We start from the raw sequence: 27,771 nt of genomic DNA, 5'->3' as shown, positions 1-27,771 counted from the left end.
AAGGCTTAATGGTTATGGTACTATCCGATGGTGTGCAGTCGTGTTTTTTAAAAAAGTTTATTTTTTTTATTTAAAATTAATTTTTTATATATTTTTATAATTGATGTGTTAATTTTAAAAAGATTTTTATATGAAATAAAATAAAATAAAATATTATTTTAATATATTTGTAAATAAAAAAATATTTTAAATAATGGAACAATTCAATGGTTCACAGTGACCGGTACTTAATGTGATCACACGTCTATGTTAAAAAAAAAAAAAAAAAAAACCAGAAAAGGGATCGTATTCATTACCTTTATTCGCCATTAAAATTATCTTGTAAGAACAACCTCAACGGTGTGCATTAGCACTGATAATTTTATATACTATCTGCAGAATCGTATAATACATAAATTAGAGTACAATTTCTGATAGCTGCAGCAACTAGGGCGGGTAACATTTGACAATTGTAATTAAGAATCAAAACATTGGTATATGAAATAACATGGGCAAAGACAATGATTCAGTAGTTATATTGGGAGGGATATCATAGAGTTTAAGGTCAAAAGCAGCAGCAACAGTGGCCCCTATGAAGTCTGATCCTGCCATGCATTCACCAATTTTGGACAGCTACCAAACAAATCCAACAGTATCAAACAACCTTTGATATACTATAAGATAGAATTTCACTGGTTTTGTTCCTTGCTCTTCCCATCAAGGCCATGAACTTCCAAGCTCCCCAGTTCCACAGCTAGGAAGGAAAGCCGTGCATTTTTGCATTTAGAGAACAAACATTTCAAGCTCAAAATGGCAAAGATACAAGACAATTGCACACGATTACGCATCGTCCGTGAGCAAAATTATAAAAACCGAAGGAATAAATTACACCCATTGCTGCTTTGTGGCCTCCATTCTTTCCAATAAACCAGCAATCTCTGCTTGCATTCTCAGCTTCATGTTGAAGTAATTACAATATGTATTTTCCAAAGTCTTCAATTCCTCCATTTTCTTCCTCCGTGTTTCTTCTGTATCTTGAAAACACATTTTGGCCAGCTTCTCTGCATATTCTTCTTCTAATTTGTCAGATTTTGCCCGAATCATCTGCCTGTAACCTTCGGCCTCTCTTTGTGCTTCATCTGCCTTGTTCTGGAACATTCTTGCTTCAGCTTCTTTGATCTGCACAATGCTTTCTAAGCTGTTGAAGCCATCATTCTTCGATAACTTCCCAAACTGAAACTCATTTTCAAGTTTTAGGACATCAAGGAGGGAAGCTTTGAGATCATTTCGGTGTAGATCATTTGGTAGTGAATCACGTCTTCCACTTGAAGAGCCCATGTTGTAAATGGCATATTTTGGAGTGAGAGAAGTTGCTGGCAGCATAGGTACTGCATCTTTTCTATGGGTAGCTTCTGTTGGCATCAATTCTTTTGCAGAAACACCAGAAGCAGGAAAATCTGACATACCATCTGCATCTAAAAATCCCAAAAGAAGAAATATACGATTTGAATTTCTGAGCATAAATGACTAAAATAACCTTGAAAATTAAAGTTAGTTTGAAGTTCACAATCTAGTGATGAGCAAATGTTGATTAATGCCGTAAAAGAAGGATTTTTTCCCTTCTTTTTTCAATTTATTTCTTCATTCTACCTTGTTTTTTCCGTCATAGAACAGACATGCTAAGATCCCAGTTATATTACTGTCTAGCACAGCCAGTCAGGGAGATGTAGTTTCCTGGTTATGGAAAAAAACCTCAGCACAAGTGAGCAAGTCTGGAAATCATATGAACATTGACTTGCTCCGTCGAGGTTCGAAACAACACAAGGACAGTGAATCCTGACTGCCAATCCCACATGATAACGCATGCTAATAGGCAAATTGCTTGTAACCAAACATTTTTTCCCACTAACTTCATATTTTTGAAGATGATACTGGAAATTTCATATCGATAAGCACACATACTACATGACATTGGACCTTTGGTGGTCAAAACTGCAAAGCTCAAGCACTGCAGGGTTTGTGTTTGAACTGATTTGCTGTTAGATTGTAACTAATGCATGTAAGCACCCAGAAATAAGAAATCAGGCATCCTGAATTAAGGAAATAACCTAGGCCATTTTGCAAATCAAGTTTATACAAACTACACCTTTCAGACAAATTACAGATTAGATATCTCATAAAGGAAAAGGCTGTTGGAAGAGCAGTTAAATTGTTCCTGGAGTTGTTTAAACTAACGTATGGAAGGACCAATTAAACCTTCAATATTTCTTAGATGCAAAGATATTTTGAATGTAAGCCGAATACTCTCACTACTAGGCAAACTAGTGAAATCCTGAAAAATATGAACAATATATGTTCTTCGGCTCTCTTTAGCCCTGTGTCTCTTAAGCACTGGAAATTTTCCTTGATCGCAGGTTCCTTCTCCAGAAAACCTTTTGTTACGACTTATGGCACAGGTGGCAGGCATGTGCCACTGATTGAAGGCACTCCTCTCGCACGTGCAAGTTATGAGAGGCCTTTATTTCTAGTTAGTCCCAAGCACTTACTTCCTTCAATGCTATTATTTTTTATGCATTCAACCTCAGCTCAACCCTATATTTAATCCTGAAAAGGCTCAAGAATTCGGAAGCTTGGGTTCTTCTTATGCAATCAAGATAACCAAGCTCAAGCTCCAAGAATCCATCATACATAATCAGGTACATTACACAGCCTCAATTGATCGGACAAAATTAGCAAATCTACAGCACCATCAAAAGGCTTAAAGAACATGTCACACCAAAAATGACCACATTCACAAGCCTAAATATGAACCAATTAAGCTCTTCAAAAATGAATTCAAACATCTTTGAATCCATCTGTTCAGTCAAAGCCTCTCAATTTATGCTTAAGCATAATTAGTAATACAATTAAATGAATCTATGATAGACTTTTATCAAATCTCCAAGCAACTCCATTCACTTGCAGCCAAAAAACAGCACTATTTTCAGATTGGCACTCAAGCCTGGCTTGCAATAATAAAGAAACCAAGTTTCAGGAAAGGCATAAGCTTCTCCTCTTTGCATAACAAGTGGATCTCAAACCAAACCAAAGCCTTATCAAATTTTATATAGCTGAGCTTGAGCATACATAGAAATAGAAAAACCATTCTGCACCCCTCACATTTAACTCCTTATTTAGAGACCTTTTGTTTTTATTACACTTTTAGAGACTAATGGGACATGTCCCAGCTCAAGAGTGAAAGCTTGGAAGAATAACATCAAAAACTCATCAGCCATGCCAAACACTCATCTTAGTTACTATAAAAGAATTGTTTAGGGTGCAGAACCCAGCCCGATTATTCACACCTCTGAACATAAAATGACCTATACAATCTTTCTTCATTTAATTAACAGGTGTGTAATAATGCGCAACTTATCACATTACCTTCAATAAACTCTAAGCTCAATCTGCTCTGACAGATTAATTTATTTATGTAAAGAAACTTATTTGGAGAAAAGGGATAGAGGTTAAAACTTAAAAGAATGACAACATCAGCGGAACAGATAAGAACAAGCTTCAATCAACAAAGCTCTGTCCATACAGAGAACAGTAACTGAGAAACCAAAACACATCAATCTTATTTTTTTCCCAATTCTTTCAGACATCAAAGGTCAGCAGTGACAAAAGAATTCAGATTTTTACCAACCAATCCATAAGGTGAGTTCAACCATCTACCCAATTCAAATAATGAGAAGAAATAGCACATAAATTGCATAGAAAAAGCAGGAGTTCGAAGTTTGAAGACTTACAGTTGAAGAACTGTATAATGACGTTGCAGGCTTCTCTAGAAGACATCAGTTTTCTTTCAAGCTTGGAGAGCAAGTCCTCAGCCTTAGTATGCAACTCCTTTCCTTTGAAATCCTCACTTCCCTTGAAAATCTTCCTAACACAATCAAGCTCCTTTATCAGAGTTTCTTGACCCCAATCCTTTGCACAGCACACAAACACATCCTTGACAAAGCCAAACATCTCAGAAGCATGATTGCACCCAATGCAGTGAAATTGCATCTCCCTAGTTCCTGATGGTCCCCTCAAGCTAGGACCAGGTCTAATGAGATTCTTTTGTGTGCCACAAGCAGCATGGCACCAATGGGAGCAAACATCACAGCCAACCCAACTGCATGTATTGCTAGCACAATCAAAATTCATACAGACAGGACACATACACGAGCTGCAAAATCCCTTATTCCCCGAGCAAAACTTACAGTCACAGTCATCCACAGGCAATATACTCTTGCAATTCACATTCCTACACCTCATAAACAAGAAAATCTCCACCAACTCATTCGTAGGAACCCGAACTTTCCCAGATACAAAACTTCCATGCCCCATTTTGACCGCAACTAATATTTCTAGCTGCTCCCTTTGGCACTTTAAGAGAGCCTCCTTGGTAAGATCAGACCTTCTCTGAAGCCGGTTTTGAAGGCCAACTAACTCGTCTCTCTTTTCAGTCGTAGCAATTAGATTCTTCAAGTACTCCTTCGTCAATTCCAATGTTTCTTCGGCTACCTCCTGAATTATCTGAGCCATAACAGGAATGGACTCAGAAACAATCTCACGAAGAATTCTCCCTGGTCTAGACAGCTTTTTTGCTTCACCTTCTCCATCTCCACTCTCCAAACCTCTCAAATTCTCTGAATCCCTTCTCCTAGAATCACCTGAATAAGCATCTAAGCGTGGCCTAGCCGGCAATTCAGATGGAAAAAATGAAAGATTATCCGAACTAGTAGTTTTATAGACACTATTATTGCACGAATCCTTATTCGTTGCACGATTACCTTGCATTATAGAACCACCACCACCATGATTGTTATTGTTCAAAGCAACAATCCCATCTCCAATAGGCCTAAACCGGCTATGAACTGATCCATTAGTCCCTTCCCCTCCACACCAAATTTGATCATCTCTCCCTACAGAATACTCGTAATTCTCAGTTGAATTGAGAGTCATAGAGCAACTAGGATTGTGTGAAAACGGGTGTGAATACGAATAAGAAAGTGAAGCAGCAGTGAAATCATTAGAACATGTAGTTTTTGTGTTGTTATTTTTGGATTGTGTTTCTGCTGCCGCCGCCGCCGCCGCCGTACCTAAGGACTCATTACGATTTGGCTCAATCAGAGGATCAACATTTTGCAATGCATTTGATGCGGTTAAAGAGAGAGACACATCTGGCAAAGCTAAAGAAAGATTTAAAGTCCTCCCTAGCTTTTGTTTCTTGTCTCTTGAGGAATTCTCTTCAACTTCTTCCTCATCTTCTTCGTGGCGGACTTGTCTCTTGGAAGAAGAATTGGATTTGGTTTCGCTCAGATTCAAGAAATCCCTCTCAACCCATTTCTCATCTTGGATAGAAAGCTCTGAAAAGATTACTTCTTTTCCCTTGAGAGAAAAACCCAGTTTGGGATTATTGTTGTTGTTCTCACAGAGGTAGCTGAGAGTGAGTTCTTGGGGTTTTAAGCCAAACCCCTCAAAACCCATCTTTGATTCTCTGAGAAAATCAATTCCCTTTCGAGACAAACCAATCATTTTCTCTACAGGGTTCTCTTTGTTTAGAGACCTCTCAGACTCAACCTCACCATTAGAGGCACGATGATCTTTCTCTCCATACATGGCCTTTGTTTTGTTTTCAAACGTCAGGCGTTTAACAGGAGGAGAGAGGCGGGGGGGTAGAGAGTCAAGAAGACCTTCGCTTTAAGGGTGGACTGGACTGGAGGGGCAAGATGGAAAAAATGAGGGGGTCTAGGGGGTGGGAGGGTTATTGCCTCATTTCAAGTTGGGTGGGTTTGATTCTCAACAGCAAAGTCTAACATGACGACATCAAATAACAAAGTTTTCAGATTTGTCTTTGTATTGTTTGCGGTTTTTAAAGGCTGAAACTTTCAAAGCCTTTTAATTTTCATACAAAACGGCTAACAGTCTGCCAGTATTGACTATTGAACCCTTGAGTTACTGATGATATATATATATATATATATATATATATATATATATATCAACTCAAATGCTGTTGCCAGTTTTCACTGCTGCTTCCACCCGAAAACATCCAAAAGAAGAAAAGCTGTGGACTTCCCTTGTTTATGGTGATGGTGGCGAAGGTGAGTCTACTTTAAGCTGATTAACGGTACCAGGTACGATGCACTGAAATCTTATTTTAGGACAGGGTATGTCTCACAAAGCATTTTTTTGGAAGGAACCTGTCTCCGGCCCAACCCTCCATGTACCAGTAATTATTATTATATTTGGAAAGTAAATGCCTGAGAGGAGGGGGAGGGGATCTACGCTAAAAGAAAATGTTTTTATTTAATATTGGGTAGAAACCCCTCGGATTGAATCGTCCCGACCAATCTCTCATCTTGGTTTGAAATTAATGAGATATGATTATATTATTAAAGGAAACAGATAGGGTTTGTTTGTCAATGTGGTTGCGGTTGCTTTTCAAATAGCTTTTCGTGCTAAAATGCATGCCAATAATGTTTTTTTATTTTTTAAAAATTATTTTTGATATCAGCACATCAAAATAATTTGAAAATATTAAAAACATATTAATTTGAAATTAATAAAAAAATTAAAAAAATTTAAATTTTATCAAAAATATTTTTAAAATACAAAAACAAACAGGCCCTGATCGTTTCACCTTGCTTGAGGACAGACGAAGTACCTTTACAGTATTAACACCGTGTCTTGATAAAAGATAAAATTATATATATATAAAAAAAAAAAAGGACCACGACCAAGTCCAAACTCCAAAGTCAATCTGTTGACGTGTCATATATTAGTGCTTCGCTTCTATTTTTATATATAGTTTAATCTTTCTTAATCTTATCTCTAAAATCTTGAGTAAGTTTCTATTTTGCCCTTTAGGCTCACTTCTCTAGAATTCCATTTAAATTTTCTTGTTTTTCTGTTTTTCTTTTCTTTTAAATTTCTACCAATGCTGTCACCCACACACGCATCTATATAAACAATAACACATAGAAATTCACTGAAAATTTACATGGTTATTAATTTTAGGGTTTATAGAATTAATCGAGATGCGCGCAAGCTGGCCCAGACATCCACGTTAAACTATAAAAAAAAAAATAACACATAGAAACCTTAAGAATCTAAAAGTCAAAATCATTCAATGGACCGGGGTAACATTGGAATGTTATATAAAACTAGAAGTGTAAAACTATAAATATATAAACTACAGGGGTCGAAGGAAAACATTAATGAATTCAGGAGGATAAAAATAAAATCTATCCGTAATTGATGGACCAGAAAAGGTAGGGTTTTCGCTCCATCTAGTTATTCCCAAGACCTTTTGTTCTCTAAAGTCTCTTTTTAGGTTTAATTTTTTCTTCGATAAAGTAGTTTTTTCATCACGTTATATCTATTTTTCACCTTAAATATTCAAGAAAATTTTCAGAAGTTAAAAATATAGTTTACCCGGAATCGTCTACTTCGAACATTTAAGAGAATCTCAACTGAAGATTGAAAGGTCGAGAGAAATGGTTTCGACAAATATCACCTGCATGCTGACATGCAAATATCAAGGCTTTTCCTCATTATGTGTGATTGTGTTCAACGATCAACAACAACACCAACACCAATTATAAGCTTGTCTTCTTTCTTTCTTTCCCTTTTGAAATCAAGCGACAAGAAATTCTCGGAAGCAGAAGACGTTTCTTTCTCGAGTGGCATAGGAAAAGGTTGAAGAACAGAAGGACTTTCTTGCTAGAATTCAGAGACGCGTAAAGTGAAGATTACTAGTAGACTTGGTCAACGAGTTTAAGATAAGCGAGGAAACACGTCTAATTTTGGAATTTTGCAGCCAATATTAAAGAATATAATATTGTCCTGCATCCAGGAAGATGCGCTACCAAAGAAGAACTTGATCAAGTTGGTAAAAGATAGAGACATCTCACGAAATTTACAATCGTGAGAAATGAAACGAAAAGAAATTTTGCTGGAAACTTTTTATGCAATACATTTTAATCGACGCAACGAATCATTCGATGTATAGCAGAAGCCAGCGAAAACAAAGCTTGCTGGTATAGTTGCAGCTTTTAATATGATTGTGGTTATACTAGTGTTTGGCGCTGTTGAAATCAAGTCTTAAGAATTTTGTTTTACAGCTTCTAATTCTTGAATCCTAAATAACTTTTTGGAAGGATCTTCAAAGTTTTGCCCGATAACTTTTCAGCAGGTTTTTCGGAGAGAAAAAGAAAAAAGAAAAAAAAGAAGCCCTGGGTAATTATCAAATAGGCTCCAAGTTTACAGGACATGTATGTATCTGGATTCCGGCAGATAAAAGAATTCTTATAAAATATGTAAATGAATCTGATTAATTACTCGCAGCAGCGGAAGTTTCCAAATAACCTTCCAGCTGGAACCCATTGAAGGTGGGCATGGGAGCTTGGTGATCAACCACTCGTAACCAGACTCGGCGGAGCAGCCTCCCATTAGAATTAATGGTCCTGCAGGAAGGAGAAGATTCAACTCCCTGGATGGTAATCAAAAAGTGATTGACCAGCAAAAATAATTGTTTCAAGAAACCAAAAGAAACAACTTCATTGATATTGAATCCATAAAAATAAAGATAAAAAAACAGTAATATAAATATACTGCGAGATCTTTCCATTGATTTAGACCTCCAAAATTCTTGTAGATAAAGAGCACAACAACATAGTTGGAACTATAAAAATACACCAAGAAGAAAAAAAATGATAATAAGAAAGAGATAGGGAGCGAAGTTCTAATGAAAATTAGAAAGCTCATAGCCATTGACATTGCATATCTCACTGTACAAAGGGAAAAGTGATATGAGTAAGTATGTCTAGGAGAAAAATAAGATTCAAAAAAGTAAAAGGAATTCAGAGCTTCAAAGTAAGATCAGGTGCTGATGAATCTGTCCTTGGTGGGGGTGCTCTTGCTTCAAAATTCATATTCGGACTTTGAGCCAACTCTAAACCTGAGTTACCACCAACTGCCTCACCAACCCGCCTAAAACTCCCAGGCCAGTATGGACCCACATCATCATCTTCCATGAACATCGGCATTCCATAATAGCCTTGCTCAAACCTAGCTCCACCTCTTGTAACAGGAGGGGTTTGTGATTGTATGATACTTTGGTGCATTGCAGCATGAGCTTTGATCCCAAGAGACCGAAATGCGGAGCCATTAAGTGGCAGAGAAGCCAAGTTAGTATACCTATCTGAAAACATTCCCATTCGCATGGCTCGCTTTGCCATCGTTCGCTCCCTCTTGTGAGCATTTTGGTGGCCACCAAGTGCCTGTGAACTGTAGAACTTTCGCCGGCAGTAGTTGCAGGAGAAAACTCTTGGGATGGTTGTGGCTGGAGTATGGGCAGCTACTTCAATGCTAGTCTCACCTGTTCCTTTCAACTCAATCTCACTGGAGTTGAAGTGGAGTGATAAGTCAAGGGAAACTGGCACAGAATTCTCTTGATGCTTAACGAGATCCGTGAGATAGGAAGAAGGGGTGGTGCTATCCTTGGAGGGATCAGGGGATAGTTCGTGCACAGATATGTTGGATGCTACTTGGCTACTAACTTCTAAATCATTTTCAAAATCCGATTTGGATTTTGGAGATATCATGACTGGGTGAAACAGTAAAGCACTTCGGTCTATATGTACTACCAATGGAAAACTGCTTAGAACCGGCTAGTGCTTCACCTGCATTTACAAGGATTCAGTTAATAGCCTTGATGTGAGCATGAAAATTACGAGAAAGCATTGGAACAAATATGTATACAGTCAGCTCTATCCAGTATCCACAAACCAAGCATGCAAACATATAGTGCCTGTTTGCATTACCTTGAAAGCACAACAAATCAGTGCAGCACATCACAAGATAATAACTCTAACTCGTCCAAATTACCTGAAATGTCTAAAACACACCCCAGATTCCAGAACAATGAGGAACAAACAACAATCATGACATAATTTACAATCCACACCAGTTGAGGTGACCCATGAACAAATCAACTGACCAATATATTTTTCTTCATTCCTAATGATTGTAATAATACCATGGAAAGGCTATTTATTCCCTTTCATCTTTTTCTGAAGGCTATCTCATCATCGAAAATGTTCTCGTTCCAAGACAGGAGCATAACTTCGGAGCCACTCAAACCAATATCTCATCACTTCAAAACTTTGGGCAAAGTTTCTCCAACTGGGAGAGGATGATAGACAATCTACAGGGATTTTGGACACCTGACTTATTCTGAATCAGCAAGTAAATAAGATGCTTTGAAGCATTTAAATATATTCAACTCACTTGATACCAAATCACGCAAGGAATTACATCTTCCTCCTTTCATGGCCAAACTCGTATCTTACATGAGATGTTTGGCAAGTAATTATATACTTTCTCATAACTTTGTCACTTCCCTTTTCATGACTTAAACCAAATTGACTTTCAGATCGATGACTTCATTCCCTGGCTCTTCTACTTGAATGCTATCACTCTTCCTCACTGACATCCAGTAATCTACAGTACACATGATCAACCATTGTCTAAGAGCTTCCCTCAACTTTTCTAAATCAACGCCACAATTTCTAAGGGAATTTCCTGAGCTAATCAAGACTTACAATAAAAATGGTGTATTTCTGCGACCTTCATGCTGTGTCCATGTGGACAGCATCTAAACCATTTGTAGCCTCATTTATAGTAAGTTCTCCAGCCAACCTGTTAACGTCTTGGTTGTGACTCACTCCTGCGCTTGAAACACTCCTTAGCATTTCAACTTGATAACCTTAGCATACCATTTGGAAGTGTAATGCATCCTCTCCTAACTTACGACCAATTAATGTCATGGTATGATGGTATGTGATTCCTTCCAACAATAACGATGCTAATTGCAGTACCTTCTTGCAAATTTGGCAACACATGGAGCCCAGGAAAAATATGCTTCTGCCCGAAAATAAATTGGATGAGCAGTACAATTGGTCAAATCAAGATGCTATTCCATCCAAGTTTAGGAACTTACACTAACCAACAAATTGGTCAAATCCCGCCTTGTCTGATGATTAACATCCAACAACTTTTTCTATCCCCTGGCTCGAACTAATTAATCAGTCTAAACCTATATGAGTCAGACTCGATTAGTAGTACTAACCTCATAATATCAGTTGCAAACAGAAGTAAGACCGCTACCGTCGAACTCCAGATTAATCTTCAATCTCTTTAACATCTTGAGTAAGAAAATGGATCTAAAAATGCACACCATAAGAAAGTTCATGAAATGCACTAGACAAAGATAAATCAATCTTGATAGAAGAAAATTTTCACAGCTGCACAGTCCACAGGCAGCATAGTTCTCATTTCTCTTCAATTGTCTCAGCTTTTAGAGAGGAATAGGAAATCTGTTTGAGAAGAAATTACAACTGAAAGTTCTTCCTTCTCTCTACATCTTTCCTCATTTATATACGGAATGGGATGGAATTTATATTTATTTTTTCTCACCTCGCTTCTTTTCTCACACTCCAACTACATGTACAAAAGATAATCAGAAGCATTGAATATGCAAGCTGTAATGTGATAAATATTTCTCTCCTTCAGTAAACATCATAAAGTATCACTATAATAGCAGCACATCAGTTATTTTGAGCGTCTGTTTTCCTCACACGATTCCTATGAATGATTAACCATATCACTGGACCGACCACTAGATGCTTCCTATTTCGCACTTTAATTGTGTTGTTATTCCTAATTCCTAGTGTCTGTGATATGTATATCTCTGTAAACAAGTTCAAATACATGTATATATGCATCTATACTAACTACTTCGTAATACTTTTGCAAAGAATTAGCAGTGTGTTGGAGCTTTTAGATGTTTTTTTTCCCCATCCAAATTGCAGCGGTTAAGGTCAAAAAACCATTTCCTCAAATTACTTTTCCATCTAGCCCCTTAAAGTGATGGAAAGTAAAAACCATGCACCTCTGAACCGATGCAGAACATCTCACAACTATTCAAATTTGATCTCACATGGTAAAGCAGCAGATCTCCCAAACTCCAACACAATTCATGAATTTTCACGGTCTATCATGCATAATTCTTTGAAGCAACGTAGGCATTATTCATTTAATGTTTTTCCATAACCAGACTAGATCATTTTTGACAGAACATCTGCAGTTTTTTAAACTTTGCTCTCAAGAAAATTACTTAATGACATTTGTGATCAAATGGCACTGAATTTGATTGACAACTTGTGAATAATGATATCCAATTAGATAAAACTGTCTGACTTCGATTATATCAATCCTTGCGATACCTAAAACTAATAGAACTGCAACACCACCCCATATCGAAATATATAATGACTAGGTTACATTCAAGGACACATCATTCAGGTTAGAAACCAGCAATCCTACATATAGGAAAAGCATTTTAAGAAATTAAGAATGCACCTATAACTCCTTTTCCTTTCGAAGATGTTGAAGATAATGATTTAAGTGATGCAAAAACAATTCTTAGTTGAATGGTTTGATGCATTTTCAATCTGAACAAAAGCTCTATGCTCGTGCAAGCAGCAGAGATTGCCTAAGTCATTCAAAACAAAGGGCATTACAGATTAGCCGCTCCGATTCTGTGTGCAAGAACAGCTAAAGACAAGGGAGTAAAAGCAAAAACCCCACATTATCAACAACTATAAAAGAAAACTAAAAAAAGGCACATAATTGAACTCAACCTCAGGCCATCGACAGAACCCCAAATCAGCAACAACACAATACATATTAAAAACATTTCAAGAACCTGAACAAACCCTAGATGATAGGGGGGATTAGAAATTTAGAATATGTAGATATATTATACACTCAAAGAATGAAAAAGATTAATTATAACACAAAAGAAGTTGTCCAAATAAAAAGAAAAAGGAACACAAAGAAAGTAACAGAGCTTCAGAAACCGGAAGAAGAAGCGGATAATAAAAAGGGTGATGAGATGGCGGCAGAAGTTCCTTACATGGTATCTTGAGATTTCTGAGTGTGCTTCAGGGACATAGTACTGCTTTGGGGAGAGAGAGAGAGTCCGTTTGAGTATCAGAAAAAAAGAGAGAAAAATTGAGTGAACAAAGTGGGTTTTTTACCACTTATGGAGGGGGTGAAAGTAGAGAAAAAAAAAAAGAATAACTGGGGAGAGATGCGAACAATTATGGGAAAGCAGAAGTTGAAGAAAAGGAGAAGATGGTGCAAAGTCTAATAAGTCAGAGAATGAAATAAATGAAGAAAAAGAAAGCAAAGAAAAGCAGATAATGCAGCAACCACTCAGAACGTTGAATTTTGGGCTCTTTCCTAGTCTTTCAATCGACAGCAGCTACATGAGAGAGAATTGATGTGTGAGGGTGAAAAAGCAAACCAAAAGACAGAGAAAGCAAAGAAACAAAGATGGGAAGCCCCACAGAAATACACTCAAATGTTTGCGACTTCTTCATTTCTAAAAACTTCGCTCTCATCCAACTTTAACAGAGAGAGAGAGAGAGTACCCCAGAAGACCGAGTCGAATAGTACGTGGGTCAGATTCTTTACATTGTTTTTTCACCCTCTGTTTCCTTTTCATTTTATTGTCATAACACCTCCATCTCTGACGCTTGGTTTGTGCAGTTTACATTCACATGAACCTTGACATAGCCCATACTTTTTTGTCTTTTTATTATATCACAAGTCATCTTCATTCTTCACCACTCTGCAAGATAATGTGGCCTATTGATGTCACTCGGGATTGAGACAGGGCCATAGACCAGACTTCGCCTGCGATGTGTACCCATTCCTTCTTACAATTCACAGACCACCTTGGAGCCCAGCCCTTTTTGTTGGTTGTTTCTTGAATAGAAAACTCAAACTCTTTAGCGTAAGCATAGCATCCTCCACACGTTTAAGAAGCAAATCAATCTTGTAATGGTCATGAGAGAATGTTGAGAAATATTATTGAATCTGAAAATCACACAAACGCACATGTATACAAGTTTTACTTTTTGAGAGGATTTTTACAGTATGAAATTATTAGATTCGCGTCAATCATTAAACCAACCAACGATGTTAATTTTGTTCAAAAGGGCAAAACATGCTCAAAGTATAATATAATATAACACAATAAATTAACTTTTTAGACTATATAGTACAGGCATCTTTAATTTCATTTTCGCTCAGTGTGATTACTGATTAGGCAAGCTCGTGGTGCCTACAAGCTACATCAATCCAGTCAAATGACGAGTGCCGTGATGTGTGGTACTACCTAGTTTCAATTTGTCAATTGTTTAGTATATTGTGTTATATTATATTATACTTTGAGCATGTTTTGCCCTTTCGAACAAAATTACTATTTTTATTTTTTTATTTTTGAATTATTTTCATATATTAAAATTAAAAATAATTTTTTTAAAAAAAACATTTTTTTAATATATTTTTAAATAAAAAACAAACAAATCAATCATTCCTTACTCTCACCTACTACTTTCGCTTACAGTGAATTTCATTGTTTCCTTGTACTTCACGCTGCAAAGTACACTTTCATTATTATTTTTGTTTTCTTCGTTCATGTGATTTTATGTTTTTTTTTTTCGGTCTTCAAATTTTATAAAATGGAAGACAAAGTTACCTGAAAAGTGGTAGATGAAAGAAAGACTTTGGCTATCTATATTTTAACCAAAAAAAAAATTAAATTTTATATTAATGGTTTCATTTTAAAAAATAAATTTCAATGATTATAATTTTGTCCTTTAGACAAGTTAGAAAAATAGATTATAATAGTAAGTTTTTTCATTTGATTTAGTTTTTAGAATGATTAAAAAATATTTTACAATTAAAAATGAAATTATTGAGATCTTTAAAATGTTTTGAAGTGTGTTTTCAAATAAAAATAAGTTAAAAATTAAAATTCGAACTCTATGCTATATCGTCCTCCTCCGTATCCATTTTATTTAAGAAAATAGAACACTTATATCAATCTTGATATACGATGTACGTATCATCCATCTTATTTAAACAAAATAATGACAGCATAAACAAGACTAAGCCCACACAGGCCTAAGCTTCTTCTTCTTCTTCTTCTTCTATGTGCCAGCACGCGGGCTTGTTTTTCCAAGCTTAGACGTTGTTCCTTTGCCTTCACAGTCTCGGCATGCATTCAAATTAATCCATGGACTTTTGAAAATTCCCACTCTATATCTTTCTTCATCTTTGCTATGCTCTTCTCCTTTGTATGTTCATCTAAATCTTCAGAACTGGAAGCCCCTGACTTTTGAACTTCTGCCTTTAGTGCTTGCATCTTCTCCTTCGTTTCATGCCGATCCTTGACGTTTTGAGTTTCTTATTATATCCAGTTTCAGTTCCTCATCCTTGCTTTTCTTCTCCAGGGTGCGAAAACTCCATCAACATGCATGTCAAGCTTACACTTCAGGCTCGCATAATTAATTAGGAGGCGTTGGCAGATCCTTGTTGAACTCATAGCTAAGTCTTTCAATCTTGTCCATTAGAACTGGATGCTTGAGATGGTCTCGTGATTTTGCTTTCACGCATTAATTCTTCCCGCAAATTCAACATCCTGTCCTTTAACCCTGTCGCTTCAACGTCAATTTTTATAGCTGTCTTTTTTGTTTATGGATATCGCTATTGTTCAGTAGAATCAGTGCCATGACAAAAGTTTGCGGTTTTTAAGTTTCTCCGGCAAGCCACCGTCTTAATTAATGGCTTTGCATGTTGTATATTAATTTCAGAATTAATATTCTCAATTATCATAAAAATAAAAACAATTTGAATCTAGTTGCCTAGCTGAGGGCAATTCTCTAGTTGAATAGGAAAAACAAAGGGTAAATTTTGGAGCCGTAATAATGGTATCCTCTTTTAATATTTATTTTTAATTAAGTAATATTAATTATTATTCATCTTTATTAAATATTTATCAGTATTAAAATTGTATTTTACATAATTAAAAAAACCATCAAATTTAAATAATGTTAAATAAAAAAATATATTATAAAAATAGACTATATAATCTATAATAACAGTAATCCAATAACAAAAACAACTTAATACTAGTAAAATATATTTTAATTGAAATGAGGATTTACAAATATGCCATTACATAATAAAACATAAAAAAAAAAAAAAATTGTGATAGATCCATCTTCCTTCACTAATCCACCATCTCTGTCCTTCCCAAAGAAAAGAATGAGACCACGCATGCAGATCGATCGGATAGCTCCATTAAAACAAGCTGGGCTCATCTTTTCTGTTCACCATGATTCTAACATTCTTTTGTTATTGATATTTATTTATTCCCCAGCACATTTTTTTCAAGAATATTTCAATTTGGATCCTGAATGTTTCTTCTTGTTTTTTTTTTCCCCTTCTCTTGCTCCCGGCCATCTTGAAATTCTAACTCAGCTGGAATCACCGTGACAGACTCTAAAAATGTTTTTCTTTTAAAAATATATTAAAATAGATTTTTTATATAATTTTTTTCAATATTAATATATTAAAATCATAGAAAAACAATATTGTTTTTTGAAAAACATTCAAAAACAAAAGATAATTTACTTCCAAACGGTCCTGAACAGGTAGCGACGTCCACCATTGAAAGCTGTCTGCAAAAAAATCCCCCTCTCCTCCACCGTTCCTCTCCTGTACTGATGATTGTTAGGGTGGGTGAGGGAAGGGATCGAGCGAGAGGCGATCTAGGCTGTATATTTGAGGTAACAGTTAGCTTCGAGTAATCAAGCTCATCTACAAGATGAATGTCCATGTCCATGTCCATGTCCATTGGTGGAGCTCGAGGACAGCAAGAGACAGCGGCAAAGATGCTCTTTATTAGGGGGGAAAAAAAGAAACTAGTTAATACTAATCAATCGTACATCTTTTAAGAAAATTTCATTTTATTTATTTAAAATCAAGAACCAGTCAATCCTCATAAACTGAAGAGATTGAAAAGAGAATTGAAGGAAGGATATTATTTTTGTCAAATGAATTAATACATTCAATTTTAAAAAAAAACCCTTCCCCTCTTCTTCTTGATAATTAGAGTGGTGAAAGGTTTAATCATGATAATCAAGAAATATTCTTTTCGTTTTCTTCTCTCGATGTAAAATCATTTCGGCCTTGGGAACGTCATTGTTATACAGGTGCTTGTTTTAATAATCAATTTTCCATTTGATCAGAAATATTGGTGTCGAACAGATATATCGGAATGGGCCAAGCCCATCTTTATCCCTACACAGAGAATGCTGCGGGCTGAACAGGCAGTCGGTTTTTTTTCAATATATAGTTTTCTTTTTATATTATTATCATGCATCTGTTCAACTTCAAAAAAGACATGCCTTTGTGTGTGTGTGTGTGTGTGTGTGTATTCATGTTTCTGTAGATTGGGGGAGGGCCGGGAGGGGGGGGGGGGGGTTTTGTATGGACAGACTTTGCAATTGCAGCGGAAGATAATATTAATATAACTCTCGTCCCCGTCCTTTTATTGGAAATGCCCCATCCCTAAGATGGAGGGAAATAATTTCATGGCTCTTGGACTCAAACTTTCAGCTACGTCCTCGCGAATTATTTAGAAAAATTTGCTCCAGTGATGCAGATGTGATGTATAATAAATACCTCTCGTTTTCAAACTAGACAAATTCGAATAACTTTTCAACTCGTATAAGTTACCAATTAAAAAAAAAAAAATTCTTTTTTTAAAAAACACTATTCATTCAGATTCATAATTATTGTAATTTGTTAGGGTAATGATATTTTTTTATTTTTCATAAAAAATTATTAGATAGTATGGTTTTTTTACAAAAATCACCTGTCATTATACAATTAGATTAACTAGAGATAATTTGATATTCTAATATTTTTTAAGTACGGTGAAATAGTGAAATTATCTTTAAAAACAAAACTTTTAAAGCTTATGTCTAATGACTTTTTTGTATTTTTATTTTTTATTATAATCAAGTTGGGTAAGGAATAGTTTGATATTTTGATAAATATAAAATATAATAAATAAAAAAACAAAAAAATAGTTGCCTTCCCTGGACGACATGGCCATCACTTCCCGACACCCAAAACTGTTATTCCACCGTGTCATTGAAATCATCGTGGTGTTTTATTCCTTTTAAGGTGACATTTTCTTTCTTTCTTTCCCTATTCTCCCTATTTCTTTGAAATTTACTATAGTCATGCAAAATTTCAGAGTTATTCTATTATTTATTGAGATTTTAACTCGATCTTTATTCTCTTTATTTATAATTTTTGTTTTTGAACTTTTTGTAAAAAAATTAATATATTTTAAATTTCACTATTCAATCTCGATTTATGATATGTTATTTTTTCAATTTAATTATTATTCTTTTGATTTTTTTGATCATTTTGTTAAATTGATTTTTCTTTTCAATTTCATCCTTAAATAAAAAAATTTAGTTGTCCTCTAATTTATTTTTTATTTCAATGTTGAGTCTCATTCTTTTAATTGTATTTTTTTTTATTTTGGATCTTTCATTTAGTTTTTTTCTTTTCAATTTCATCATTCAATGTTTGATTGATTGAGAATTGGACCTTGTGGTTTTTCCAGGCAGGGTGCTTCCGGTCTAGTAATCCAGATCATAAATTTAATACGGGCTGACATTGTTTTTTTAACTTATTTTATTTTTTGATTTCATCATTCAAAATTGTCTTCTTTTAAAAAAAAAGTTTGTGATTTTTTTTTGTTTTCTTTTATGCCAAGCTATTTTAATCTCATGACTAAGCTAAGGGTTTGGTAGGTTACTCATGATAACTTAACCCTTTTTATGTGGTTATTTTTTTAAAAAATAAATTTTAATATTTTTTTTAAACAATATTTTTTTTAAAAAAATCACTCTCGCAATATAGCGCAGCTCTACATGTCTAAATCTAAATAGGAAGAAATTATTGCAATTTTTTTCCCTGGTAATGTTTCATTAAAAAAAAAACTATGAATCCCATAAATAGAACTTTAAAATAACAAGACAAAAGGTTGGAATCAATTACAGTCATTCCTCTTTCTCTGTTCATGTCACGTTCGCGATCTAAATTGGTTACAGAAGGTATTTCTCGGTTCCTCACCCTCACCTCCTCTCCTTCCACAACTTCCAGTTCCCTCTTCTTTGAAATATGGAGTTCATGGATGACGAATAATGCTGAGAAAATTGGTTAAGCGGGGAGTAATGGAAAGAAGGATTAGTATACGAATTTTACACCAAACGAAAAAGAAAAGAAAGAACGTACGAATAATAAAAGGCATGCATAAGTACCTCATTTTAGGGTATATTTTCGGATCATTGATTCTTGTAAATGTCTTGTTTTGACTAATTGGATATGTATCAGCATCGCTTAAAAAAGAAATGTACCAGCATATCTTGCATTCAACGCTATAGTGCTTTATCGAAAGAATTTTGAAAATATGGTGCTTTTATTTTATTGTGAGCAAATCAAAAGGGTTTGTATGCAACCAATCACATCACAGATAAGGGGACCTCAAATGGACAGATAGCAAATTATGGGAGAGCCCAGTGCAGGCTTGATAGCCTCTGGCTTTAAAGAATTATGCACGCAATCTTCAATCTATATATGAACTCATCAGATTATTTGGGAACTTATTCTAAGTACATTGAAATTCAATTTATAGACATTTTCAACTCAAAAGATAATATTCGGATGAAGGGTTGCGAGGGAGACGTGCTATCGATCAGATGCATCGCCTCTCTTGCATATGTCTTTTATTTTTATTTTAAGCCTGACATATATGTCACGCAGTGAGCAATATTTGTAAATATACTTCACAAGATATGATGTCGTGTCTTCTACAATATTGTTTTGCAAGTGGCCCTTCAGACGATCATTTAATTATGAACGCACAACTCAGTTGACATTTATTCCCTTGTTTCTTTAAAAATTCTTGAATTCTCGAGCATTTCTTTGATAACAAAAAATAAAATCGAGATCTAATTGCAATGTTTTCTCATCTTATGACTAGATTATAATTTTTATAAACGAAGGGACCAGAAAATTCAAAGAAGGATCAATTTATAAATAAAAATAAATATAGGGACTAAAATGAAAATTTACCAACACCTCCACTTCATTACTGGGAACCCAAAGATAGGAATGCAATGAATCATTTCATTATATTACATTACAATTTTCATTATATTATATATTTTATTACATATTATCATACCAAACATGACGTTACAACATTGATTAATTAAAATGGTGTTTTTTAGGCAATATTGCTTGAGTATTTTATCTAGGAATCAGAGTGAGAACATCATAGCACTTGCAGGACTTAATTGTTTGTAGTTCTCAAAACAGCTGTTCAAGAAAATCGGACAAACAAAGGCTCGTTCACCTTAATTTTACAGAAAGGTACTGTGGAGATGGGGAAATTTTGCTTGTGCGGAACACACATTAATAACAATAACAATAATAATAATAATAAAAAAAACCCACACCTTGCATTCCCTTCCCGTTTTCTGCAAATAGAATCACCAAAAAAACAAAAACAAAAACAAAAATCTTTTTTTTGGATAATACAAAAACAAAAGTCTTCAACATCACTAGAAAATACACCTCGATTCCTAAGATACGCCGACAGTTTAACAGGTTAAACTACCTTTGACCGAAAACCAAACAAGCAAAAGCAAGTCAAGGTTTCGAGAATTATAACTAGTCTCTGTAAGTTTACATGTCTACCTAATTCGAGAACATTTAGGGGCTCGAAGCCGCAATTTTATGGTGGTAAGTGGTTATGTTATCCACTGATGAGTCAAGTAAAGGGTAAATAATTTGTTGCCGTACGTACCCAAGTAATTAATAAAACCCGAGTAAACATTCAGCTGCATATTTTTGTTGTTGATATTTTTGGAAATGGTTGGGAAAAGCAATAATTAGTTATTGGTCTCTCGAGAATTAACGAAACCTAAGGATTCATTCATTTTGAAGCCCACTCCTCTAGTATCAGTAGGACCATTGAAGAATAAGACACGAGTTTTACTATATATAATCGATAATTATGGTCGTACTGTCGTGCTGATTTTAGTTGTTCTGTAGTACATTATTGGAGGGTTTGGCGCAGGGTTGAATTATTATTTTTTGAATTTTTTTATAGTTTTAAATGATTTTGATGTTTTAATATAAAAATAAATCTTTAAAAATAAAAAAATATTACTTTAATATATTCTTAAATAAAAAATATTTTAAAAAACAAATTATAACCCTGCTGAAAATGAAAGGAAAAGTTCAAAGAATACTTTCCAATAAAGATGTATCGTATTAGTATTTGTGGAAATGATTGGGAAAAGCAATAAAATAAGGGAGAAAGCAGAGCAGCTAGGAACCAGTACTGTCCTTTAAATGGATAAAAAAGGTATTGTGTCTCTGCTCCACCTAGCTTGAGAGGGTTTGCCCCCCTTGACAGCTAAATGTTTTTTTAACTTCGAACCAGTACTGTCCTTTAACTTCGAGCAGATAGCAACCAGTACTGTCCTTTTAAATTAAAATCGGTGGTTTTTTAATTTTTTAAAATTTAAAAATATTAAAATAATATTTTTAATTTTTTAAAATTTATTTTTAATATTAATACATTGAAATGATCTAAATAAAAAAATAATTTGAAATAAAAAAATAAAAAAATTAAATTTATTTAAAAACACTTTTAAAATGAAAAACAAACTTGTTCTGAATAAAATAAATACCACTGGAAGTTCTCAGTTTTAACCTGCTGATATTCTACTAGGAAGACGAAGTTGGCTTTGGAATGCTATTTACTCATATTTATTGTATAGGTACAAGTTGTTGCAATTAATAACGATGATTTTCTATACAAAATTATGATTAATTTTAACAATCATTTTAAGGTAACCTTCAAAACTGCTATGAAGTGGTGGGACATGTACCTAAAAAGAAATGCCAGTGAACAGAAAATTTTGTCAAAAGTAGGGCAAACCATGCCATGATTCCTGGACATAAACAGGACATCCTAATTGGGTTTCACCTGTGACTGTTTTTTTTAGAGTTTCTGCCTTTTGTTTTTAAAATCAAGAGCCTCAGCTCCCCGAAACTCGATCAATCGATGATATTTTCACCAATCGGTTAAAATGAAAATCAAATGGGATTGTTTGCAAAGCATTTAGCGTTGGATGGTACTACTCATCAACCTCTTCACTTTTGATATTTTGCGATTGCCCATTCTTTTTTCACCTGATACCGTTCCCCTCACTCATTTTATTTTACTTTAAAACAGAATGCTAATTATAAAAATTTGAAATGCCTTAGATGATGAGAAGCGGTACGTTACCGCTAGCACAATGTATATCAATGTCTTTAGAAAGCTTGCCTCGCATGCCAAGACGCAAGGCTTTAAGATTAAAATGCTTTTAAAACCAGAACAAAATCAACCTTTTCGCATATATATTACTGTGTTTGAAAAAAATGAGGTGAGAAGAGGTATTGCAGCGTGAAAAGGAAATGAGTAAAAAACTATAGATGTACAAGAAGATGATGAATACCGTCACAAATAGTATGATAAATGTAAGAAACCGTCGATGAATAGTACCAAGCTAAAATAGCAAGTTGCTGCGCGCAAGCAACGCCATTTGACAATCGATTTAACGAATCTGTCAAAAAAGTTCCTTTGATTGGTCGGATTTTGGAAATAGACAGAAAAAATCATCAATGGAGGTCCCAAATCAACAGCTGTCTCATCTAGCAAACTTAAAACACATGTTGATCAGTTTTAAGTTTTAAATTATATGATGAGTACTTGGCTTGGTTATACGGTATCATGATGATCCTCAGCACCTGGGATCAAGTCCTATGTTTAATTCCTAATTTACTAATGAATTCCTTCCATGCTTTAGTTCCTCGCTGACTTGAGCAAATCGTTTACAAATATATAAGCTTTTGTTGTGATGGAAAACTTGCGGTTGCCACCCACAAAGAATTATCAGGATTGTCTGCGGTTTGGTTATTTTGAAGAAACGTTAAAGTATGATGTGTTTGTTTTAAGATAAAGCTTGAACCACGTGAGTAATTACATTATTTAAAACTATAATGGAGTTTTGGTTAGCATTAATAACACCTTTAGTTCGGCTAATATCTTTAAATATGGTTTACAATTTTAAAAATGGATGTAATCGTGGAGAATCAAGAGATATTACGGGATTATTTGCAAGAGAGGATGTAATTGAGAGAAGAATTTCGAGCATAGCATATAAGAGTTTGAAATACTACTCCCATTTTTATATATCTTAGGAGTTGTGAGCCGATCGAACCAGCTCGTTTAGCGTAGGATTAAATACTCACAAAATACTTACAAATTTGTGTTAGTGAGATCACTAGTGTATTTTTTTTTTATGATTCAGCATCATCGTTTTTTAGAAGGATTAAATATTATCTTATAACTAAGCTTAATGGTTACTGCATAAATCTCATGTCGTTGCACGTTTACTTTCTGTAATGATGATATCAAATGTAGTGGTTATGATCCGCTCTCTCCTTCTCCCTCCCGACTTCGAGATCATATATATGCCTTCTATTGCACTAAAAAGAAAGAAAGAAATTTAGTTATTAGAAAAGAAATTCATTTAAAAAATGGTTCCATTTTTCAAATAAATCATGTGGTGCGAGTAAATAAAAATATTAAAAAATTGTCTACGTTTTTAAGCCATTAATGATTGTTTCTTCACAGATCAAAAAGTTTTTGAACAGCATATTAAGATAAATATTATATTATATTATAACCAGGAAAATTGGAATTATAATCACAATTTACTAGGACTTGAACTTTGTTTCATTAAAATATACTTTCAAGCACACACAAGGGCGGGGTTGGGATTCAAAGACGAGGAGACCGAAGAGAAATCTTTCAAAAACAATTGAGTTTTCTTTCCACGTTAGCATATTTCATAGTTGGAAAAATATTTCTTAATCTAGCACAATAAAAAAAAAAAAAAAAAAACACGCAACAAGCCACTCGTGCATGTAGCATATACACAACAAAAAAAACCTGCATGCACTGCCTGCGCGACGAACAAGATTTGTTATTCTCACAACATTCTATTGTTTGAAGCTTGAAAAGATAATTAATTCCTAATCTTGTGCATGTAATCATGCACGATTTACTAGTAATAGATGTAATATATAGCGACTTTTTTAGTTTTGCTAAATTGTGAAATATTTTCTCTACTGTGCACAGGAAAAAAACTCAAAATACAAAGGACAAGTGTCCAGAAAAGGAGAGTAAATTTAAACCACTGAAACTAATTAAAATGAATATTTTGAAAACTTTAAGGGAGGCAATTGCCCCCTTCTCCTTCACGTAAATCCGCCGCCCATTACGACCAAATCTGTGCTTGCATAGAATTATTAAAACGAAAAAGAAAAAGAAATGACACTTGTAGAAAATGAAAGAGGGAAAAAATAAAGATCGGTTAGTTTGTCGGTAACATATTTGCACGCACTGAAGGTTTGGTCATAAAACCTAGCATTGTTAAGGTGGGTTTTGAGTGAAAAGAACACACAGCATCACGTGGGTGAATGAAAGCCTAAACAGGAGACCGCAACAGAGCCATGGCAGGGCATGTAAAGAGCAAAACCAGGGGCCCAATCCAAACCGGGATCTTTGCTGAGGGAAGCAAGCACCTGCCTGCGTACTGTTTGTTTGAGAGAGAGAAAGAGAGGGGGGCCGGAAGAGGAGTGGTGACGCTAAAGAGAAAGAGGACGACATGATCATGATCATTTATTGAACATGTATAGAAACATAGACCTTTCGTTTTGTGGAAAGGGATGTGTGTGTGGGGACTGGATAGCAGCCCACATGGCCGACATCTACATAACACACACTTTGAGTGGCTACAGAAGCTTTTACTGGAGAAACAGAGGGTCTTCTTAATATATGCCATTGCTAGCAGACAAGCCCAAGCCCCCCCTCTCTCCGTCCCGCAGTCGGGGGTGGAGATGTTAGGTTTTGAGGATTGAATTAGAAAAAAACGTATAGGGAGGGCTAAAAGTTAAAACTTACTAATTTTAGAGTTAAAATTTAAAATTATTAAAGGGCGAGGCGGTGGGGCGAATATTTTGCAGGGGCGGGGGCCCCTGCCTGCCACCCCCTGCCTCCGCCCCTGCCCGCAGTGGCTTGCCTATGTTGTGTTAAAAACATTGGTCCCCATGAAATCTCCCCACTTATTCCATCACAAGATATCCTTTTTCAAAAAAACACCCTGCATCTACTACTATTTAATTCTTCTTTCAAAGATCTGCCCATTATTTTAATCAAACCAACTAGCATATCCAATGTAGAAGCGTTCTGTTTTACACACAAAAAAACACATCCTTTTAACTTCTCTGTTTTCCTTTTTCCTTTTCTTTCTTTTTTTTTTAATTTCCTTTGGCAATTCTGACAATTGAGCAAAATTTTCGTAGGAAGTCTTGCATCTGCGAGTCTTCCCCCAAATATGCCACTTCGTTACCAAGCATCCTATTGGTCCCTAGCGTATTTCTTTTTAGATGACTAGACAGCTTGTTTGTGGTCGATCGCAAGAATAAATAAATATGGATAATGTATAGAACAGTAAGATATTTTATTCTTTAACCATATAATGTAAGAATTGTTTGTTTTATATATATATATATATATATATATATATATATATATATATATATGCCATAATGGAAGGTGGGGATCCAAGGTGTGTGTTGCTAAAGGAACAAAAAAAATATTCAGCTTCAAATCTTAGGTGCCTCTGACTTTTTGTTGAAATGTCATATTTAAACACAATTAATTCCACTAACAAAAGTTTCGAAGTCTCAATCATAACGTAAATAGAATGATTTTTTTTTCATATATATATAATTATGAAAAAGATAATATTTTATACGAGACATATATTTAAATACTTATACATATCTACTATGAAATAAATAATAGGGCTGAATTGTTGGAAACATATGACACCTTTTTATGGCAAAAAATATATATTTTAAGATCCATGAAAAGGACAAATCGTGAAGTGCTTAAACATCAATTCCACTAGAGATTTATCATGTGAATTTAAGAATTCAAAAATTCTCTGTTTAAACAATACAATTTATGAACGTAGTCGTCCTCTGGTATATGGGGATTGAGGTGGTCAGATATGAGGCAGGCACTCAGCCTAGCTTAATACAATAAATACCAGCTGCTATACCTAGTGGGAATTGGGTATAAGATATATAGAAATGTGCATATATACTCGATAGTAAAAAAAAAAAAAAAACACTCCATAAGCAGCTGGCTGTACGTAGGCTGAGCGCCTCGACCTATAAAGTATTCGTTCTAGAAGAGAGAAACACTCCATTTACGACATGCGGGTGACAGGAATTCTCACAGGGGTATTTTTCGGTTCTCTAAAAGTAGAAAAGGATTTGAAGGAATCGCATGCACACTCAATATTGTAAAGTTCGAGTAATTACTTTCGTCATGTAAAATATAGGTTTTATGCATAGCAAATCCACACACCGCTGCATAGATTAAATCTTCGCTATTGTTGTGTGGGCATGAAAAATGAAGAGAAAGGCCATAAAGCCACCCATTTTGTTATCGGCACCACTTGAATCTTTCATGTTCGAGCTCGAGATCATGAAGGGACGACGTCAAAGCCGGTAATTAAGATTTTAAAATTGGTAAAAGGGGCACGCATGGAATATGAAGTTCCTAGCTAAAAAAAGGTTCAATTTGCAGTACCGATTGTTGGATAGAGTAACAGCATGATATATATCGATCCTAGATAGGTTTTCGTTGCATATACAGATATACTCATGAAAAAAAAAAAGAGTTTTTTACACTTGAACAAACTTCTGGACTTAACTTTTGTATTCGCAAGACGGTACGTATTAAGAAACCCCCCCTTCTTTTAATAAAAATGGAATCCCTTTTATGAAAGAAGACGTACGGCTGAGCAAACAAAATAATTGGCGACAACTTCCAATACTTCTTCACATAAAAATATACGTTTTCTATTACACAAGGAGGAGGAGGAGGAGGAGGAGGAGGAGACCATAAAGAGAGTTTCCAGAGCATAATGAGCTTAAAACTCGTTTTTGTTACCTGTCAAAACAAGAGTTCATTTCCTTTATTAGCCATAGCCAGTGAAGTAGTGAACTATTAACACTGAAGAGGAAACTGTGTTAAACAGGACATTTTCCAAAACAATGCAACTTCCAGAAGTACCCACGGCTTTTGTGTTTGGACTTCCTAAAACTTTACACTTCTTTTTTAAGTCTCCTAAACCTTTTCCCATTTACTTGCACCAAACTTTTCGATCACCAAGAATAAGATAACATGTGTTGTTTGTCCAAGCGTTGTTTATTTTATTGATAAAAGTGTTAGGCATGCATGGACTTTTGTTTTTGAGCCAGGCGCGCAGGCTCATCCTCTCAAATCCAGTTTCTGGCTCTTTTAATTCATTTTTTTAAATTATTTTGGTTTTAAGTTTTAACAAAAAATACTGTAGATAAAATAATTCAAGTGATATTGTAAATATTATCTAATTTCGAAGTCTCAATCATAACTTAATATTATCTAACAAAAAAGTTTCGAAGTCTCAATCATAGCATGTAAATTATTGTATATAAACCTAATATATAAATTTATGAAAAACATGGTCATGAATATTAAATGAGAATGAATCCTTTTTATTATTATTGTAAATATTTTACATAATTTTTCTAGATTATTTTTTTATTTTTTACTCCTATCATGTACAAATTATCCAG

The 27,771-nt window shown here is 34.7% G+C and overlaps 2 protein-coding genes across 5 annotated transcripts; both read right to left on the bottom strand.

Annotated features, from left to right (window-relative positions):
- Positions 1–631: 631 nt before the first annotated feature.
- Positions 632–5,811, bottom strand: LOC7471436 (protein OBERON 3). 2 transcript variants are annotated; one of them, XM_024606695.2, is made up of 2 exons: positions 3,768–5,811; positions 632–1,448 (listed from the first exon to the last, which is right to left on the bottom strand). In XM_024606695.2, the coding sequence occupies exons 1-2, from the start codon at positions 5,623–5,625 to the stop codon at positions 865–867; spliced, it is 2,442 nt and encodes an 813-aa protein (XP_024462463.1). In that variant the 5' UTR covers positions 5,626–5,811; the 3' UTR covers positions 632–864. The 2 variants fall into 2 exon arrangements, with proteins under 2 accessions (XP_024462463.1, XP_024462462.1); XM_024606694.2 differs by having other exon boundaries at positions 632–1,454; positions 3,768–5,802.
- A 2,786-nt stretch (positions 5,812–8,597) lies between these two features.
- On the bottom strand, positions 8,598–13,643 carry LOC7457819 (zinc finger protein 4). Of its 3 annotated transcripts, XM_024607802.2 has the most exons (3): positions 12,989–13,490; positions 11,141–11,234; positions 8,598–9,692 (listed from the first exon to the last, which is right to left on the bottom strand). In XM_024607802.2, exon 3 carries the CDS (start codon positions 9,612–9,614, stop codon positions 8,871–8,873), a length of 744 nt encoding a protein of 247 aa, XP_024463570.1. In that variant the 5' UTR covers positions 9,615–9,692; positions 11,141–11,234; positions 12,989–13,490; the 3' UTR covers positions 8,598–8,870. The 3 variants fall into 3 exon arrangements, with proteins under 3 accessions (XP_024463570.1, XP_024463571.1, XP_002311543.1); XM_024607803.2 differs by lacking the exons at positions 11,141–11,234; positions 12,989–13,490 and adding an exon at positions 13,509–13,643; XM_002311507.4 differs by lacking the exon at positions 11,141–11,234 and having other exon boundaries at positions 12,989–13,489.
- Positions 13,644–27,771: the final 14,128 nt, after the last annotated feature.

This window comes from Populus trichocarpa, chromosome 8 (genome assembly GCF_000002775.5).
Source record: "Populus trichocarpa isolate Nisqually-1 chromosome 8, P.trichocarpa_v4.1, whole genome shotgun sequence".
Lineage (NCBI taxonomy): Eukaryota > Viridiplantae > Streptophyta > Magnoliopsida > Malpighiales > Salicaceae > Populus > Populus trichocarpa.
The sequence above is the reverse complement of the archived record's forward strand: the minus strand, read 5'-3'. Positions and strand labels throughout refer to the sequence as shown.

Excerpts from the sequence above, each read along its gene's own strand:
- LOC7471436 (XM_024606694.2), bottom strand. The coding sequence starts at position 5,625 with ATGTATGGAGAGAAAGATCATCGTGCCTCTAATGGTGAGGTTGAGTCT. Across the intron at positions 1,455-3,767 it reads CATTATACAGTTCTTCAACT|ATGCAGATGGTATGTCAGAT; the intron begins GTAAGTCTTCAA and ends TGGGATTTTTAG.
- LOC7457819 (XM_024607803.2), bottom strand. The coding sequence starts at position 9,614 with ATGATATCTCCAAAATCCAAATCGGATTTTGAAAATGATTTAGAAGTT.